Source organism: Mixophyes fleayi, chromosome 12 (genome assembly GCF_038048845.1).
Source record: "Mixophyes fleayi isolate aMixFle1 chromosome 12, aMixFle1.hap1, whole genome shotgun sequence".
Classification (NCBI taxonomy): domain Eukaryota; kingdom Metazoa; phylum Chordata; class Amphibia; order Anura; family Limnodynastidae; genus Mixophyes; species Mixophyes fleayi.
In genome coordinates, this window is record NC_134413.1 from 69,991,174 (window position 1) to 70,012,571 (window position 21,398).

Sequence of the window (21,398 nt, forward strand, 5' to 3'; positions counted from 1 at the left end):
GCTCGTCGGCCAGCGCCTTGCTGCGCATCGTGGGAATTGTAGTTCAGCTAAATGCTGAACTGCGCCCATTCTCCATAGAGTGGATCCACTAAGTTTATCTGCGCATTGCTGGTACGGTCTAGTTACTGCTGCCATCCTAACCTTTATGCCATAGCAAAAATATTAAGGCGACATGTTTTAGTTCCCGCAATAAGTCATGCGGGTTAGCTATATCCATGACAAGTAAATACGTTAATGCATCTTGCTGAGGCGAGATCAATAAAATGCCATTACCCTGGCCTTGTAAAAATTATGACTTTGCAACGTATAGGTAAATATTGCAAATACATACCATCATTATTTATTTTTTTAAATCAATAATTTCACGCGCTCAGGGCTGTTTTGTTAAATAATATATATAGCCAATGAGTGCTTGAGGGATTTCGCTCTGATTCATTGGGCAATTTTTGGGAGAATCTGGCTATTAATGAATTGGCGCAGCTGGGCCTTGCCTGCTGAGTGCAACTATCTAGTCAACAAATATTTTCCTTAGGCTGGGTATACACTACAGGATTTTTAGCCAATTATCGGCCCAATCGCAGGATAAACGACCGTTGGGCCCCATATCGCATTAGTGTGTACGCTCCAAAGCTCATCGTATCGTTTCATTTGATTCTTAAAACGGATTGAAAATCTCGTTCAACGATGGAACAATGTCGTTCCAATCCTGCAGTGTGTAAGCACTCAGGACCGGCAGTGTCCACAGATCTCTATGCAGTGTGCGGAGTCACCATCTTTTCAGCCGATGGTTATGACAGATGAAGAGCACAGATCTGACGGTAAATCATGTAAAATGTGTATAGTGTGTACACATGAATCAGCTGCTGATCGGGACTTACAATCCTTTCTGCAGTGTGTACCCAGCCTTAACCACGAAGAAATGTAGTCGGTGACAATCACACTATCGTACAAGCAATGCACACTAGCAATAGCCAGAGGTGATCCGATCGCAAACCCACCATTATCCAGCCAGCCCTGAGCCACCAGGTCAGAGGAAAGCAATAAAAAAAAAAATAGGAAAAATCATTTAATAAGAATGCGAGCGAAGTTTTACGTGCACTGGAATACAGGTTATCGACCAGTGATCAGCAATCTTGACTAAAAAAAAAAAAGTTATCACGTATAGGATTATTGCGGTCAGTTTGTAGAATATTGTAACTGTGATCATCCAAAAGACTGGCAGGAAAAACAAGTGCACGTTCCTATAAGGTGATTACGAGAGCTAGTAGTGGCTGGCTGCATGTTTCCTCTATGCTCAAGTAATTTAACACACTGACTTAAGTCAACTTGGATTCCCAGATATGTCAGCCTGTGGCAGTTGTGTTTAGAGAAATGAGGATTCGGCATTCTCATGGCAGCCCGCTCGCTGTATTGACAAGCGAGAGCTTTGTGCACGTGTGCTAAGCAGCCACGACGTAAAAAATATTTGCTCTTCGTTGAAAGGGACAGGTCCCTAGAGGTAGTCTGGAGACGGGGTCTATTTCTGGGAATTAAGCTACACACACACACACACACACACCAAGGAAGTACTTACATTATTTATAGTTCTTAGTTCTTTATCTTCACTACTTTATGTTAAATAATTCAAGGATCACCATACTATTTATTTGTTTTTTACCTCAAAGAATTTTCTCTGGTTTGGCCGATTTATTATTATTATTTAAAGAGGCCATCTTTGTAGGACATAATGTGTTGTGTACTAACACCATCCACCCCTAACCGACCCCCTTAAAAATATATCCTGCTCACACCCAGGTGGCTTCCTTGTGAGGCACCGAGGAACCGGGCAGGAACACCAATCTCATCCTACGTTCGGCGTGCAGGGATATTTTAGAAGGGGATTTGTGCTTTATAGGAAATACATAGTAAACAAGGGCCTCATTCATTAAGGATCTTAACTTAAGAAACTTCTTATTTCAGTCTCCTGGACAAAACCATGTTACAATGCAAGGGGTGCAAATTAGTATTCTGCTTTGCACATAAGTTAAATACTGACTGTTTTTTTCATGTAGCACACAAATACTTGATAGCTTATTTGTACACTGACATTTAAAGTTGATATGTGTGTGCTGCATGAAAAAACAGTCAGTATTTAACTTACGTGCAAAACAGAATACTAATTTGCACCCCTTGCATTGTAATATGGTTTTGTCCAGGAGACTGAAATAAGAAGTTTCTCAAGTTAAGATCCTTAATGAATCAGGCCCCAGGACACTATGTAAAACAGAGTATTTGATACCTGGACAGTTTCCCTTTAAAGCACCTGTAAACCAAGAAATTTAAGGTGGTATTCTTAGAAGCAGTTACAGATCGTCCAGTCCATCTTTCTGCTGTACTGATTTGGAGTGTGTGTGCGTTTGTGTTTATATACGGTGAGCAGCGTTTTATCCTATGCAGGAATAAGGTCATATATACACCAAAATAATCAGCATCTGTCACACTACCTAAGCTACAGAGACAACTACAAGCTAATTGGCGATAATGTACCTCTGCAGCATAGTGAATAACACAACATGAAAGCTCAAAGACACGCTACAAGTGAACCACCAACCGGTAGCGTTGTCTATTCCTAACATTAAGTGAAAACGGCCTCTGTTTATAAAAATAATATTCTTCATAAATCTATGTTTTAAGGATAAATCCACCCTACAATAGTTATCAAATACCCCCTACCCCTAAACTAACAGAATGGTCACCCGTCGCCGCAGTTCCCCGCTAAAACGGACGGTGACTGCACTGAGCCATGGCTCTAACCAATCAGTATCTGTGTTACAAACAAACAGCAATTTCTTTACGCGCTTCCCAGATATCAACGCTGGAGGAAGCAGCCATGGAAATATGGCAAATACAGTTTACAGGGGTTCCTGGTATTACACCTCCACAGTTTTTATTTTGGGATAGCATTACCTTTTAAATATAAATCATAAGGATAGTCTCCACATAAGAGATGGGCAGCACGGTGGCTCAGTGGTTAGCACTTCTGCCTCACAGCACTGGGATCATGAGCTCGATTCCTGACCATGGCCTTATCTGTGTGGAGTTTGTATGTTCTCCCGGTCTTAGCGTGGGTTTCCTCCGGGTGCTCCGGTTTCCTCCCATACTCCAAAAACATACTGGTAGGTTAATTGGCTGCTATCAAATTGACCCTAGTCTCTTCCGCTCCGTGTGTGTCTATGTTAGGGAATTTAGACTGTAAGCTCCAATGGGGCAGGGACTGATGTGAGCGAGTTCTCTGTACAGCGCTGCGGAATTAGCGGCGCTATATAAATAAATGATGATGATGATGATGCACCTTTATAGAACCAACGCAAGTATTAGCATAACCAATGTCTAAACATCACCTCTATTACATTCACATTTGCAGTCAGACACTACGAGCAGAAAATGAAAGCGTTTCACTATAAAGATCAACATAGGAAACGAAAACAAGGACAATTTGGAAGCAAAGATGGACAGGGGTTTGGTCTACAGCAGGAACAGATCGGAGGCAGAGAATTTTGCTTACAGAGGATAGCAAATGTTTTACTGCAAACTGGCATTAAAAGTAAAAAAAATGTACCAAACAGACGCGATACTACACATGATGTGCGGAGGAGACGAGTGGGATTGGAACGCGTCTCTATCTTTTGCAAAAAATACATTGTTTGTTGTAAGAATTGAACCCATTTATAGCTAGGAGTTTCTTCCCCCAGAATTATTACGCTCAAGCAAAACAATACAAGTACAGTGCTCTGTTTTCGTTACGGTCGTACGAAAACACAAACAAAAAACTGGTGTTATAAAGGGGGAGGTGTTTAACGATATTAAAACCCTTCAACGCATTTAAGCACAGAGACTATAGGTGGTATAAGCAGCTGCTGCTATAATGAAGGGGGGGCTAGTAGAAAGGAGGAGTGCTGTACAAAGACTGTGAAAATTAAAAAAAGTGTGCAATTAGTGGGATACCCCCAATTATGTCACACCACACCCCAATGACAATAGATATTGATCACACATTATTAAGAGTGACAGGAGGGCTCCTGGGGGGTGATAGGAGATATTCAAGAACAATAGATCGGTAGGCAACATAGACACACCGAGGGCTACACCGTTACCCCTATGGACCTGTAATTAACTGCTTACATTAGCAGGCAGTGCTGCTAGCCACTTGTTTTCTTGCTGTAACTACTCAGTCCTTATGGGACTATCTACACTATCTAGCGGACTGTTATGCCGTCTTCTGCCAGCAGTAGAGGCACAGCGAGCGGTATTTCAGTCTAGTTGTCGGAAGACAGCTTGACGGCAAACAGCTATTGTTTTTTGCCTGATAGTCGGGAGAAAAATACAAGCAACTGGGGACAGCGTCCAGCTGTCGCAATCGATGGGTTACAAGGAATAAACTGCAGGATGAGGTCGTAAGTGTAGCCCAACCTTTACAGAAGGCATGAGCATGCTTGCAACATGAATATTATTATTCACAACTTCATTACTCAGCATTATACAATATTTACAGCCTTTTGCGTAATCATCATCATCACCATTTATTTATTTGGCGCCACTGATTCTGCAGCGCTGTATAGAGAACTCACTCACATCAGTCCCTGCCCCATTGGGCTTACAGTCTAAATTCCGCAACATACACACACTGACCGTGAGAGACTAAGATCAATTTTAATACCTACTAGTATGTTTTTGGAGTGTGGGAGGAAACCGGAGCACCCGGAGGAAAACCACGCAAACACGGGGAGAACATACAAACTCCACACAGTCATGAAAATTAGGACGATAAAGGGAAGAGCGGACGTCCCTTTAGCGACTTTTTACAGCCATGTTGTTATGAGCAATGACTGTAATTTCGTGACTCCACACAGGCGATGGTTGGGAATCAAACTCATGACCCCAGTGCTGTGAGGCAGAAGTGCTAACCACTGTGCCACTGTACTGCTCAATCATAATAAAACTCTTTCGGCAAGAAAAGGTGATTTTGGTTTTAGTCTTTGACCAAACTATACGCCTGGATCTTGTCCCGCAATCTGTAAAGCTGGGTACACACTACAGAAATTTCCACCAACTTTTTATGCCGAGCGATTTTACATGCGACCGATGGTCCGATCGCTCAGTCCATGGACTGCATACACACTAGCCTTGTTTAGGACGATAAAGGGAAGAGCGGACGTCCCTTTAACGACTTTTTACAGCCATGTTGTCGTGAGCAATGACTGTAATTTCGTACTCACTGTTGTGAATCGGTCGGAAGTTTATACACAGTACACAACGGAAACGAGATTGGAATGAAAATATTAAACGGTACGACCAACCAAATGAGGCGACAATCGTCCATTTGGGCAGACTTTCGACCATCGTGTCACTGCACACACTGACCCGACTTTTGAACGAGAGGTCGTATGTCGGCTGTTTGAGCCGATTATTGGACGAAAACAGTGTAGTGTGTACCCAGCTTAAGAGGACTTGTAGTTCAGACAGAGGAAGCTCTCACTTTGTTCCTCTGGTTGTTATGGCAAAGTAAGCAGGGTTTTACCATTTTCAAGCCCTTTCCGTTTAACATAAAAAAAAAATCCACTAATGGTAAACCCTTGAGGGCAGCTGATCAAACTGGATGCAAAGATTCCTATTCAGTATGAAATAGAAAGTTTTATTATTATTTATTTTTTTAAAGTGAAGAGAAACTTTACTTTAGTACGAAAACTCCAGCAACACACAAAGTCAACCATTCCTGGCTAGACGAAAAAAGAAATCTAGGCCTAAGACATAAATAGCTCGTTATAAATAGATTTCTGAATGTGTTGATTAAATTATCCGCCAACGCTCAGTGACACCTCCGAGTCTATGTCAGAGACCAGACCCTTCTGCTCATCTAACCGGCGAACTGACTGCTCCCTCGTTATCTGGGTGGAAAATGGTAATTATAATACGGGTAATGACTACAGCTAGACGCGTGAACCAAGCCAGTCAGTGCAAGAGCAAATAGGACATGTTGGAATAATATTACCAGGAACACCTTGCACTTAGAGGTTGAGAGAGGCACATTCGTTAGGGGAAGTTCACCCCTGATCAAGTTTTCCAGGCCACGGCGCCTGGCAAAACAGATTCAGCCAGCTCTGCGGTCAATGTGATCCTTGGAAATGTCACAGATAATTAGCAATTAATAATCCTCTCACACTGCCCTCCAACCAGGTTGCTCCATTTGGTGATTATTGAATGCCACTGAACGAAGCCGATTGGTTATGAGGCGCTGTTGCGATCAGGGCCAGCAAGAGACATTTCGGGGCCCCGTACAGCGACTTCTTGGGGACCTGGTTTGGCAACTTCTCCCACTACACAGGCAGCACGGTGGCCTAGTGGTTAGCACTTCTGCCTCACAGCACTGTCATGAGTTCAATTCCCGACCATGGCCTTATCTGTGAGGAGTTTGTATGTTCTCCCCGTGTTTGGGTAGGTTTCCTCCGGGTGCTGCTGTTTCCTCCCACACTCCAAAAACATACTAGTAGGTTAATTGGCTGCTATCAAAATTGGTGTGTCTGTCTGTCTGTCTATATTAGGGAATTTAGACTGTAAGCCCCAATGGGACAGGGACTGATGTGAGTGAGCTCTCTGTACAGCGCTGCGGAATTAGTGGCGCTATATAAATAAATGATAATAATAATAAAGCCAGGTCCCCCTCCCTTCTCTACATCCCTAGTTGTAACGTCACAGTAGCTTTGGTGAGAAATCCGAAAACTCATCCTTGAACCATATCAGTCAAATATAACACTTACTGAATTCTGGATATTTTTACAAACCTTCAAGAGCACCAGTTTCCGGCAACCATCCTGCGAGCCGAACCAATACATCCAATCCGTCCACTAGGAAACCCATAATACTACTGAGGCACTAGACTGATATTCACCAGGCAAAAGTTCCCATGGAAGGAATATGTTCTTCCCTGCAATGGTTCGGCTCACAAAATGGCCTTCTACCCGCCCTTAAGCCACGGTTAGTAGTCCAGCGAAACCTGGATTTCACATATCCCAAAATTAAAACCACTTGTATCACATGAATCCCCAACAATAACAGTAAACCTTCCACCTAGCTTAGTGATCGCTAACCTGTGACACTCCAGGTGTTATGAAACTACAAGCCCCAGCATGCTTTGCAGCTATCAGCTAGTTATCTACTGGCAGAGCATGCTGGGACTTGTAGTTTCACAACACCTGAAGTGTCACAGGTTAGTCATCACTGACCTAGCTAATCACTAGGCCGTTAAGTGTGGGTAAAAACGATGTATTCGTTTTCAATAATGACTCATGGCACAACGTCACCTGACTGGTGTTATAGGGGAGTACAAAAATAACTTCAGCTTTAAATCTCATTTTACCTTTGTCTGCACATTTAAAAAAGATAAATAAATCTATTTTCTAACCCTGTACGTACTGCGTGGGTGAATATGTGCAATGCTTTTATTTCCTGTCTTTCGCAGGCAAGCCATATTATCTTTTACTGACCCGAGAGATACAAGCGTCCAGACTGATATAGTGATTTTCTTTATCACACTCTAAAGCCCAGCTGTCAAAACCGAAGCCATAAAGTACAGAAAAAATTAAAGTGTAACCCCTATGCCCCAATACACTCACATGATACCGTATTGTGTGTCATCCTAATAAAGTTTTATTTAAAAAAAAAAAAAGGACATACACAATACATTGGATATATGTCAGCGTTACCTTCAATCTTATCACAAAGGACATCAGACTGAAGATCATATATACCACATAGCAGGTTACTCAGCTGGAATGACAAACATTACTCCTGCACTACGGAGCCTTCACACCGGAAACCCAAATTTTTAAATCGGGAGAGAATAAAAATCGTCAGCCACCCTGGCAAAATTATTTCTGAAAAACTAGATTACGACATAGAGAAAAATAAAAATTAAAAAAAAAGTTTAACCTGTAAGGACGACGCCTTTCCAAAATCATCAGTCACACAGCAAGTCAAACAAACAACTTGAACGCCAGACTCGTGCCAACTTTGCGGGCGACGCCGTGTGCCAGTCTGACCCGTTCAGACGCTTGTGAATCAGATTCTGTCCTGAAGCCGATGAAGACATTGGCTGTGGAATAATACAAGGCTCCGTGGTAAAAGGATTGCGACGACTAGCGTGATTCAGACATGCAAAGTAATTCAGATGAGTGTTTATTTCATAATCATTTTATTACTTTGCAACTAAGCCAACCTAATAACATCTGTTATTAGACAAGTGTTATGATATCTCTTTAGAGGTACAACAGTACATTATCTAGCGCTGATTTCACATGTAGAACCCCAAAAGCCCCATCCAAACGCTTCTCTCCCTTGAAAACGTATAAAAAAATAAAAGTCTAAAGGGGCTAGATTTACTAAAGTGCGTTTTTGAAAGAGTGGAGATGTTGCCTATAGCAACCAATCAGATACTAGCTGTCATTTTGTAGAATGCACTAAATAAATGACAGCTAGAATCTGATTGGTTGCTATAGGCAACATCTCCACTTTTCCAAACCCGCAGTTTAGTAAACATACCCCTAAGGCTTGTTTGTGTCACAAACAGACGACAAAATACTTTTAATAAAAACCCTGTAATATTGCATATATCTTGAAAGCATCACTTTAAAATAAAAGTATCATCTTCCCCAGTTCATCACAGACAGCTGAAGCTCCGCTAGCATCTTTGGGACAGCGAGACTGCAGTCATTTGAGCAGCTGTGACATCACAGGCTCTACCACTGTATACGAATCAAACAATCCAATAATAGATTACACTAAAAACCACAGTGGAAACCACAGTGGAAATGACTCAGGGCTAAGTGACTATAGTCACATACACACAATAAAGTCTCTTCACCGTGTATATATTGGGGGGGAGAGAAAAAAAAAACCCAAAAAAGATGAAAATAAAAGTATTTTATAGCAACATGTCAGCAACATATGTGTGATAAAACAACACACATGTTGCAAATATTCAGCAGTACAGAGATCGAGCAGGCAAGCTTATTAAGGTCATAAATGTTAACATGGGAATGTCTTCAGTTTAGATAAGAGAATTACACAATACAGAACATAGTCCAAGTCGGAAAAAGAAAGAGGTGCAGTAGAGACTGAACTTTAATGTAACAAACTACAGCGATAATAAACAACAGACAAAAATTTTAAAAAAATCTCATATAGCAAAAGATTTTCAATACTATAATTCTACTAGCTTCAGAGAGCACTCAGCGATGCAGAAATATCATATCTCGTATATCACTATAAAGTTTGCAAGTCATGTAAAATTTCAATTCAAATGACCACCAGACTTTCATATCTAACCTGCTGAAACATGAGTCAGCGGTCAACCAGCAAGAAAGCAGAGGATTATGGGAATCATAGTCCAACATGACCAGAGAGCCAAGTTTTAACCATCACTTAACTTTGACATAGGAGCCCCTTATAACTGCTTAAAAAGAACTTGCTTCCATAAAATGGACATTTTTGTTCACACCGAATAGATAACAGCTTATAGATACTTTTTCCACACCAAGAAAAAAATTCTTACGTCTGTAAAGATCTCACCCCTCGATCGGTACCACACACCCTCTGAATCACCAAAAAGTTCTCTCATCATTTAACTACGTGAGGAAACTAAAACTTGCCCAACGCCTGGCTTGATTTTTCCGTCAGACAAACCTCACTGATTGATACAAAGCCATGTACGTGCGTTATAAGCATAACCACTATCCCCGTCGAGGGACAGAAAAATCACACAATTACTCAGAGTGCAACCGGCGCTGCCTAAAACCAACTCCGACGCACCCACAGGGAAAGTTTATCAATGCACAAAACACCTGATCAAAGGGACATGAGGCGTCGAGTCTGTTTTCAAGCAGCGGCACAGAAGGGATTGAGCTCTGACAATCTTGCAAACATGTGAAAGACAAAAAGGTTTAATGCAAACAGCCTAAAATAGACAAAAATGACATCACATGAGACATTGGCCTTGTTAGCAGCACCCCAGTTTATCATGACACAGTCAACATATCTCCAGCAATATCATGCAGAGTCTCTCACTAGGAATCTCAGGTCTATGTTCTTGGTGTGGTGATCAGAGTTCGATGCTGTTTTGTCTATAGATTGTACTCACGGCTGCGCAGAGAGCACCAGAATCCCAGGAGCAGTCCCGAAGAGCCTGCATTCACATACTACATTGAATTCCAGGCAGACTCTCACCACAGGAATTCATAGGAGACAATGCACTAAGCTTGCAGAGAATACTTCATTAGCATTTCATCGAGTGACATAATGCACTAAAACACTGCAAACACCTCCTCCAAGTCAGCAACAAAGGGACCCCATCAAACTTAGTGGGAGCTACAAAGAGCCCCGTCCGCTTAAACTGGGTGACAACTACAAAGAAGCACCCTCAATATCAGTGCTTGCTGTAAAGAGACCCATTGAGGTCTGTCCCTGCCCCCTCAACTCAAAGAGGTAGCTGCTCAGACACCGTTTCAAAATCTCAGCACCCTCCCCTTAAACTGGATGCCAACTATAAAGAAACAACCTCAAAATGATTTTAACAATCTCGGTGCTAGTTGCAAGAAGTAGTCTGATTATCAGTGCCAGCTAAAGCCCCCCTCCCAAACTCAGTGCCAGCTACAAAGATACCCCCAAACCACGATGCCAGCTACAAAGACCCCCCTCCCAAACTCAGTGCCAGCTACAAAGATACCCCCAACCACGGTGCCAGCTACAAAGACCTCGCCACAAACTCGGTGCCAGCTACAAAGACCTCGCCACAAACTCGGTGCCAGCTACAACGACCCCCACAAACTCGGTGCCAGCTACAAAGACCCCCACAAGCTCGGTGCCAGCTACAAAGACCCCCACAAGCTCGGTGCCAGCTACAAAGACCCCCACAAGCTCAGTGCCAGCTACAACGACCCCCACAAGCTCAGTGCCAGCTACAACGACCCCCACAAGCTCAGTGCCAGCTACAACGACCCCCACAAGCTCAGTGCCAGCTACGACCCCCACAAGCTCAGTGCCAGCTACAACGACCCCCACAAGCTCAGTGCCAGCTACAACGACCCCCACAAGATCAGTGCCAGCTACAGAGACCCCCACAAACTCAGTGCCAGCTACAAAGACCCCCACAAGCTCAGTGCCAGCTACAAAGACCCCCACAAGCTCAGTGCCAGCTACAAAGACCCCCACAAGCTCAGTGCCAGCTACAAAGACCCCCACAAGCTCAGTGCCAGCTACAAAGACCCCCACAAGCTCAGTGCCAGCTACAAAGACCCCCACAAGCTCAGTGCCAGCTACAAAGACCCCCACAAGCTCAGTGCCAGCTACAAAGACCCCCACAAGCTCAGTGCCAGCTACAAAGACCCCCACAAACTCAGTGCCAGCTACAAAGACCCCCACAAACTCAGTGCCAGCTACAAAGACCCCCACAAACTCAGTGCCAGCCACAAAGACCCCCACAAACTCAGTGCCAACTACGACCCCCACAAACTCAGTGCCAACTACAACGACCCCCCAAGCTCAGTGCCAACTACAAAGACCCCTACACAAACTCAGTGCCAGCTACAGAAGTGCCCCTACATTCAGGTGTATTGTGGTGCCCAGGGCAGCTCTCCCTCTAGACAGTCCCCACCTGAGTTGTCGGGAACAGATCACCACCCGAGTTGTCGGAGAGAGACCACCCGAGTTGTCGGAGACCGACCACCCCGGCCACAGACACTCACCCTTGGACGTCATCCTGTCCCCAGGACCCCGCCGGTGTCCCTCAGCCGCTGACTAACACTCCGCTGTGGGGGCTGCTCCGAGCTCAGTCCAGGCCGGAGCCGGGGACTGGAGTGTGTCCGCCGCCCGAGAGAAGCATGTTATCCCCAGGCCAGGGCCCGGCTCCTCCTGCAGGTCCTGTGCCGCTCCCCGAGCTGCCAGCCCCGCTCCCCCCTGCTCTGACCTCGCACTACTCGGGCTGGATGGAGGAGTTCAGCCTCAGCCCATCCAACTACTGGGCGCGGAGCATGTCGGGACTTGTAGTCCTGGCGGCTGGTGTCTGCCTGACGTGTGACGGTGTCACGGCCGGGCCTCCTGTACCTCGGTGTCCTCCGTCACTGTCACCTCCCAGCCGCCCCCTGTGTGACGGGATAGACTCAGTGCTCGGCCCCACATGGCCTCTCCCTCCCCTCTGGCTCCTCCTGGGGGACTACAAGCCCCAGCACCACAGCTGCCTTGGGACTTGTGGCCCCACCAAAGTTATGAGAGCCACAGGTTGCTGAAGTGTGGTTTAAAGCATCTTCCCAGTTCACTTTATTAAATCCCAAATCACTCACAAGAGGTATATTTACTAAACTGAGAAAGTGGAGATGTTGCCCGTAGCAACCAATCAGATTCTAGCTGTCACTTTGTAGAATGTACTAAATAAGACTCCCGAAATCCGGGTACGGCGCCCGGGAGAGCAGGCTAGTATCCCCCATACTGGAATTTACTTGCCAAAATGACCCGATTCACTGTGAATGGCATCATTTTGCCCCCGAGACAAAAAGACGTTTCCAAAGCAGGGGTAGGGCCAAAAGCCAAAATGACGCGATTCACCCCGCCCTGCCCCCTCCCGCACTCCAACCACACCCCCTGCTGGGGATCTCCCGGAATTCACCTTTCAAAGGTTGGCAAGTGTGATGTAAATCGGGCATACGCACATCCGTATTGGACTATGGGACGGATCTGGCGATACGTGTGTTGTTGAATACGGGTCTAGGTACGCTCTGCTCCAACAGATAATACAATGCATTGGTGGAACTATCATTGGTGCCTCGGGGCCCATGGAGATAATAGGGTCTGCTGCACGCTAGTTCCACCTCTGACCGCAGGATTCGTCCAAAACATATGTGGAATATAAAGTCCAAAAAGACTGCACGGAAAAAGCAAATATTCAATTAATGTCACCATTTTTATCCCACCCCCCCACCCCCCCCATAAATTAAATTTATTGGGACGTTATTGATGTCTACTGTACATAAAATAGATTTTTACAGTTGCTCCTGATTGGAAACACAGGTTCTAGCTGCATACGCAACTCTCATCAGCCCCTTACACCTGCCCTGTAGTTGGTGCAAGTGATACAACAGAAAAACCTGTACCCGAGAGATGCCGGAGCTTGAATCGGACACTGCTGCGTGCGCTCCAGCTTGGTGCGCCCTTACTGTACGTTGACTACATGCATACACCCAGTCCACGTTCTGGCCATGAAGGCGTAGAGTGTAGTAAGGGTTATTTACCGCTGGAAATGTAATTGAAGGGTGCTGTTCTGGGCATACGCAGAGCGATTTTATGCCAAATGCAGCACAGATCGGCATTTACGTTCCTTAATGGATCAGGCCCAGAATGTTTTGTGTGTTGTAAATGTAAGCACCAAGGCTAAAACACATAGGGGCATCATCATCATCACCATTTATTTACATAGCGCCACTGATTCCGCAGCGCTGTACAGAGAACTCATTCACATCAGTTCCTGCCCCATTGGAGCTTACTGTCTAAATTCCCTAACACAGAGAGACACAGAGAGAGAGAGACTAGGGTCAATTTTGATAGCAGCCAAATAACCTACTAGTATGTTTTTGGAGTGTGGGAGGAAACCCACACAAACACGGGGAGAACATACAAACTCCACACAGATAAGGTCATGGTCAGAAATTAAACTCATGACCCCAGCACTGTGAAGCAGAAGTGCTAACCACTGAGCCACCGCGCTGCTCACTGGGCATAAAACGTCTTTGGGCCTAAGAGTTCCTCTTCGGTCATTTTAAATGCTCAAACGTATGCAACCATTTGACAAAAAATATTGTAGTCCAATATGGATACGGTGAACATTATAGTATTAGTAAAACACATTCACACGACATGTGGTTTGTGTCACTCAATCAATATTGTAAAGCTGCTGACATAAGATACTGCACCACAATGATTATTCTGTTTTACAGAATCCTATAATAGTGGTATGACAAGGTCATTTTAAACATACACTACATATTTCCCTGGCTCTCAAAGGCATGCATTTTTTTAGAATCTGGTTTATTTTTTTCTTGTATGATGTTTTTAGGATCTGAATACATAGGCAAACCGAGGGGCGTTTCCTAGTGCCTGGAAACCCCCCTTCAAGCCTGGGGCACTGTATAATTGAGGTGGCTGGACCCTGCCCCCGCTTCACCCAGCTCTGCTTGAAAAGGGAGAGCTGCGTGCACCTAACAGTAGTCCACGCAGCATTTCCCATGTATATTATAGGGATAGGAAGAGTTGGAGAGCAGCCAAGCACTGTCTAATATTATAGCCACGCCCACATGCATGCTGGTCACGCCCACTGGCGGCGCGGTGTGGAAACCCCCCTCTTAAAATCCTGCGTTTGCCCCTGGAATACAGGGCTGTGTTAATAAAGCGATAAACACGGTAGCTGCATTTCTCCAATCAGGAGGGCCCAACACTACACTTACATATAATGGACACTGGTAAGGGAGGGTACTCACAAAAGCTAGTATATCAGCACCCTGGTGTCCGGGACGGCAAGAGACACCTTGTTTTAAAGGGGAGTTTCCTCTTTTAAAGCACCTGGCCAGGGTGATCCTAAAGATATCTTTTGTTACACTGAAAAAAATGCAATATAATCCATTAACCATACGCTGAACAGCCCTATGGTAAATTCAGATCAAGTTCCACAACAGAGCTGCGACCTTTCTTCACCCTCAAATTCTAACAAGGTCAAAAGTCCTGTCACAGCGTAAAGTGTACTATAAATATAAAGACAATGTTATTTTTTTGCCTTGTGCCTCTCTCGTAAAAAAAGGTGACATACACTTATTTTGGAACACAGAAGTGTAATTATTAAAAGCCAAAGAACCCTTTTGCCACTAAAAACGGGCAAAGTAGCTTGGTTTTGCTTTGCTCAATCTATTAATGGAGAAACCACCAGCAATTACCCGCTTGTGCTAGGCAGTGCCAGCTCCCACACTGGTACATTTTATCACATTTCTGAGTATGAGTAATATAAGCATTAAATACATTTATCTAAAACAGTACTGTTTAGATTCTTTTTATTTATTTATAACATCTAAAAGAAAATAAAGTAAAAAAGTATGCAAGTTACATATTATATATAACGTTTTTTATGTGTGTGTTTGTATGTGGGGTTTTTTTACGCGTGACAGCGCACCACGTCATTTTGGCCCGGTCCCCGAAACAAAATCGTCATTTTTCCATGGGGGGGGGGGGGGGGGTAGAGCCAAAAGGATGCGATTTGCTGCATTTAGGCGCCAACGGCCAAGTTGCGGGAGAACTATATGATTTTCCGAGAGTCCGGGAGACCTACCCGGAATTTGGGAGTGAGCAAGTATGTCTTTACCCTGACCCCACTTGTGTCTTAAAATATTCTTGCCCATACTATTGACAACATTTGGGTAGGCAGCATGGCGAAGGGGGTGTGGCCACAGCACAATGGGGGCGTGTACTTGTCTTGTCAGTCAACAGAATACTTCCCAAATCTCCCACCAGTTGAGGCAAAGCTCCACCTATCAGGATGGTGATCCCGCCTAAATCTGGACGATTGGGATCTATGCCATTAAAATCAGGGGCAAACACAGGATTTGTAGAGGAGGGGTTTCCACGCCACGCCGCCAGTGGGCGTGACCAGCATGCATGGGGGCGTGGTTATAATTTTAGACAGTGCTTGGCTGCTCTCCAACTCTTCCTATCCCCATAATATACATGGGCAATGCTGCGTGCACTACTGTTAGGTGCACACAGCTCTCCCTTTTCAAACAGAGCCGTGTGAAGCAGGGGCAGGGTCCAGTCATCTCAATTATACAATACCCCAGGCTTGGATGGGGGGTTACCAGGCATTAGCAAACCCCCCTCGGTTTGCCTATGAAAATATCATTGCTAGTTGGCCCATACTATTCCCTGCTTTAATAAACAGTTGTAAATAGGTCCATTTTTCTATGACACCACAAAATATCTCCTAGGTGTATACTGTGTTGCTATGGGAGTTAAACACTATCATTACTCATGCACTCTATCTTGAAATCTTCCTGGTGAATGACTGACACGACAGTACTGCAGCAATACTTGCATTGCACGAAGTCAATAATTTGCTGGCAGAGGAAGCATTTAAAGAATGTGACTGGTCCACAGCAAATACATAACAACATTTTACTATACTGCAAACACTGTGCCGAGCCTTTCAGAAATCCGTGGAACATTACATAACTGCACAAGTTGTTGTTCCAGAACAGACGTGATGCATAAAATTATCATGCAAGTTATGACTAGTAAAAATAGTAAACAAAATAGACAACACAGAAGTCCCTTCAGCTCAGCTTTTGTGACAATGTTCCCTGTTTTAGGTGCGTTTCATGAGGGCAAGAGAACCTATTGCATTAATTTTTTTATAAAAGCTGGTTACACACTCTTGCAGGAGATGACGGAGTCAAAATGATGCAGGAGAATTTCCTGCTCTCCCAGGAGTCCGGGAGACCTACCCAGCATTCGGGAGTCTCCCGGACATTCTGGAAAAGTGGGCAAGTATGGACTTATCACATCACTGGGACACTAGATCTGGATTTGCATGTGCAAGACAAATTTGGGCTTTCAGTATCACTAATAGAAAAAATAAAAAATTGCAAAATAAAAAAATAGTTTAAAAAAAAAAACCAAAACGATAGAACATTGAATAAAATGCTTTATGGAAATAGTAAAGCATCTTTTCAATCGTTTTCCACTGTTATCGCCATCCTGTTGCATTGCGGCAGGACAAGTACCGTCACCATCCTTGTTACATAGGCTTTACCAAACAAAGGCAATAGTAATTTTGGTATATTGGGCGAAATCTCAGTGTCTACATTTCGCTGCCCCCCCAAATCCTGCTGCTTTAGTTTTCCTCAAGATAATCACACCCCTCCCAACAGCTAATTAATGGTAGTATAAGCACAGTGAATAGAGTATGCACTGCCGCCATGTTTTGTAATTGGTTAAAAGCCATGCACTGTTTTATAGGTTCAAAAAGTGTCATCTGAGATTGGTATGGGAACACACTACCGCTTTATAGTTTGACACCCATGTTGTTTTCTGGGACAAATCCACCTCAATTCCTCTATATTCTGTTAAAGAATCATCTAAAACTTAGAGATGCTCAGGCTCGGTCCTCGAGACCCGAACACCCGAACTTAAGGGTACCGAGCCGAGGCGACTCGGTACTTTCGCACGCCCTCGGAATCGAAAACGAGGCAAAACGTCATTGTTACGTCGTCGGATCTTGCGACTATTGATTTCCTTTTTAAGATCCAAAATAACAGTGGGTGGGAGGGAGGGCGGACCCAAGGACAATTCCATCTTGCACCACTTTTCTTTTCTGCCACTGTTGTGTGCCAATGTGTCCTAGATGTGCTAGGAACTGCTGTGTGTTTGTGTCATTGCTCTGTCGCTTACCATCCAGCCAGGTCGCTGCAGTATTTGTCCGAAAGTGTATGAAAATAATATTGTGACCTGTGAGGTGGTCAAAATTGACTGCTAATGACTTGAAATTAGTGTTATTGAGGTTAATAATAATGTAGGAACAAATTAAAAAAACACATGAGGGCGGTTTTGCCAAAACCAAAACACAAAGCTAATCCAGATCCATAACCTAAACCAGTTCATGGGGGTCAGTGAGCTAACTAGCTACTAAAAATGTCCTTAAAAATGCACATCAAAGACTGTCAAAGCAGTGTGAATCCTTACTGCTTCGGGGCAGTAGTGCATCTTCAGCCCTTATAAATGAGATTATACCTAAATGAATATGTTATGTGATTGGCAATCGCCCCCCCCCCCTTCCCCCAGGAGCACAAGCGTACATTTTAAATCGCCAAGACGCTGATCAAAGGGAACGTAGCCAATCAGGACCAGCCAATCAGAATAAAGGGGTGTGACTATGCTAAATTGCCCCCCCCCCTAAAATAAAGTCTAGGTCCGCCCCTGATTTCCATTGGCAAAGTGCCCTCGGAAATTATTTTTAAACACTGGTAGCTATGGAGTTGGTTCAAGAGAAATCAAGAAAGACCACTAAACCCCACAATTGAAATTTTTCGTATATGAACATGGAAGGTAAAAACATTGTTCAATGTTTAGCTGATAAACTATTGCAATTCTATTAAAATGTCAAGTATCACCTCTCTACTCCATTACTGACAGCTGAAACTCTTCTCACATCTTTACTGGTATATTTACTAAACTTCGGGCTTGAAAAAGTGGAGATGTTGCCTATAGCAACCAATCAGATTCTAGTTATTATTTATTTAGTACATTCTACAAAATGACAGCTAGAATCTAATCGGTTGCTATAGGCAACATCACCACTTTTCAAACCCGTAGTTTAGTAAATATACTCTTTAGTGTCTCGATGGGTTCTGTTACAGGTCAAAAAGCTATGAGTGCAGTCATTTGAACTTCTGTGACATCACTGGCCCAGCCCCTGTGTAGGAATCCATCAATCCCCAGAGTGCATTTCTGCAAAGGCAAGTCAGGCAAAACTGTCAGTCACTCTCTGCCTGCTCTTCAAAAGCACCTCACTTTTAACATTGGAGCAGTGAAAGACGGCATGGTGAAAAAAGTTAGTTACGCATAAGCACTCCCATTTATTTCATGTACACCATTCAACTCAGTAATCTAGGGGGAAATGTACCCACTGCTGTATATTATAAGGAACGGATGCAGGCGGCTGTGTCATTGATCTCCAAGATCACTTCTAATATCCAGAATAATGCAATGCAGTTATCACGTTTCGTATGTGTGCCTCACAGTCCTCTTAGCTATCAGATAAATAGTCTAATGCCCGTGAATGTGAAATATTCTCATTCTGTCCACTTCTATGAGGAGTGGAGAGAACATTACATCCACTCCATGTATCCTCTAACATTGAGGATCCCAGGATCAATAGCAGCTTTGAAGGTCAGTCGACTATACAAATATTATTTCCAGACACGTCAATGGTCAATGTCCAAAGAGTTGGACATATTATTCTAATAATTGATCATTAATGATCGTTAACAATTAAAATAGAACAATCTTTACTAAATTAGCAAAATAAAACATTAAATATACCAACGTCATTGTTGATTTTAACTGTGAACATTTAGCAACCTACATTTCTATTTAAAAACGGGTCTTTTGGTTGTTTTTTTTGATCATATCAAAATCAGAAAAGTCGCGATTGCAACAGACTAACAAAGGCTCTCATAGGTGTTACAATGAATGTATTTGCATTGTGTTATTAACTAAACCTAATAGTTGTCTATATAATACAAATAATAGCTAGTTGGGTGCAATTATTGATATAAAGTTGCCAAAAATACCTTTACTACAATGATTTGGAAACAAAAATAAATAATAATGAACACTCGGATAGACTAAATAATTGCTTACCTGTCTGTCTTTCAGATGCGGTCCTGTGTAGAATATTAGAGTAGAGTCCCATAAATAATAAATATAGTCTGGTTACTCTCAGTGTTCACAAGTCTTGTGACTGCATAGTGCGCTCGCTGGTATTATATTTGAGCTCATGACATAATTAGATCCACACAGACAGCCCTAGGGGAACGAAGAGCTTGTGAATTGCAAATGAATAATGACTAACGTGTGCTACCTGTAATTCTCATCCTATGACATCACGCACAGGCATTGTACATACTATACGGTCATGCCTGTACATTATGTACTGGGATTTCCGAATATATTCTTGGTGCCCTAGTTTCTCACACATCATGTACGTACCGTTGGCCATTTTTACATATTTTTCTTTTCCATTAATAATCATTCAATTTATCAGTTTATAATGTTGATGTGAACATTTTCAAACTTTAAAGGGCAGAGCTATGGGAAAGTATTTTTACATTCTATAGTTTTACACTAGTAAGAAGCATTTTCTTCAGAATGGTGTTTGTGATCTAACTGCACATCCTGCGCAGCATTATGACTGTCCAAAGAGGGGTGAAACACCCCTGGCTGGCGGGACCGTGGATTTGTCCCTTTAAATTGGAACTGCCCTTCTAATTCAGGACAAAGCGCTTCTCGTGGCTCCCAGCCAATACACAGGAACCAAAGACAGTTGCTGACTTCCCACTTCCAGTTCAGAGAGGAGTGTGTGGTGCGAACACCTATGCATGAGCTGGTAGGAAAACATATAGCCTGTGGGTGGCTAAATGAGGCTGGGTACACACTACCAAAAATTCATTCTGATGCAAAATAGTTAACGATTTAACCAACGACTGAAAGTCCCGATCAGCATGTTGATTTATGTGTACACACTATACATGATTTACAAGATTTGCCTTCAGATCTGTGCTCTTCATCTGTCATAACCATCGGCTGAAAAGATGATGACTCTGCACACTGCATAGAGATCTATGGACACTGCTGGTCCTGAGTACATACACACTGCAGAATCGGAACGACATCGTTCCATCGTTGAACGAGATTTTTAGTACAGTTTAAAATTCAAATGAAACGATACGATGAGCTGTAAAAAGCTGAAGTAAAAGTGAAATAAAATGTTTCTTTAGCTATAAGCCAAAGTCTATAAAAAAAAGTAGTGAATTTTAAGTTAATTTATGTTATGCAAATGAGTATGTTAATGAGCCCGAAGAAGCGTGTGTTATAGGAATCAAAAACTAGATCATATATTATAGAATTGGCTTATAGTTTAGGTTTTAAAAAATAAAAAACAAAAAAGGATAATTCTAAAAAGTAGAAAATATCATAAAGGTAAACTGAATAAAAAAATGTGTTCTATACTTTTTCCCTTTAAATAAAATTGAATACAAATTGTGTATAGCTTTTTGAATGTAATTAATTTGAAAGTCACTTTCAAGAAATAATCAATTTATAATATATCTATAAAAAAATGCTTTTCGTATGTTAGTCATTTTATGGAACTTGGCAACTACGACCGATTTTATCTAATGTGAAAATTCAGTCACTTTTGCAAAATTGCAAATAAGCTTAACAATAAAAACTACTTTAAAAACAATAATTCAAAATGAAAGTGGCTTTCACCGTTGAAAGTGCTGTAACTAATTTATTTTATTTTATCAAACATCAAAAAAGGGTAAAATATCTAACAAAATGTGTCGTTTTTTATTATTTTATTTTTGGCAGGAAAATCCATTTAAACTTTATACCTAAAAAATACATTTTAAATAACTTTTTACTTTCCAATTTAAGGATGAAACAATTTTTTTAAATGCCTTTGTGCATGTATGTCATCTTAACTTTATTATTATAGCTCTTTAGCTAATGCCACAAATAAAGAAAACCTATATTAGGAAAAAGGTCACTCTTACACA

The 21,398-nt window shown here is 42.8% G+C and overlaps 1 protein-coding gene across 3 annotated transcripts in view; it reads right to left on the minus strand.

The window, feature by feature from the left end:
• OTUD7B (OTU deubiquitinase 7B) overlaps positions 1–19,558 on the minus strand; it is a 52,429-nt gene extending 32,871 nt beyond the window's left edge. The window contains exon 1 of one of the 3 annotated variants that reach the window (XM_075192728.1): positions 19,480–19,558. In XM_075192728.1, coding sequence (XP_075048829.1) covers positions 19,480–19,531 — 52 coding nt within the window. In that variant the 5' untranslated portion in view covers positions 19,532–19,558. Of the gene's footprint in view, positions 1–10,171; positions 10,482–11,774; positions 12,113–19,479 lie in introns of those variants that run through there. The other 2 variants (XM_075192729.1, XM_075192730.1) reach the window with 2 other exon arrangements.
• Between the last annotated feature and the right edge of the window lie 1,840 nt (positions 19,559–21,398).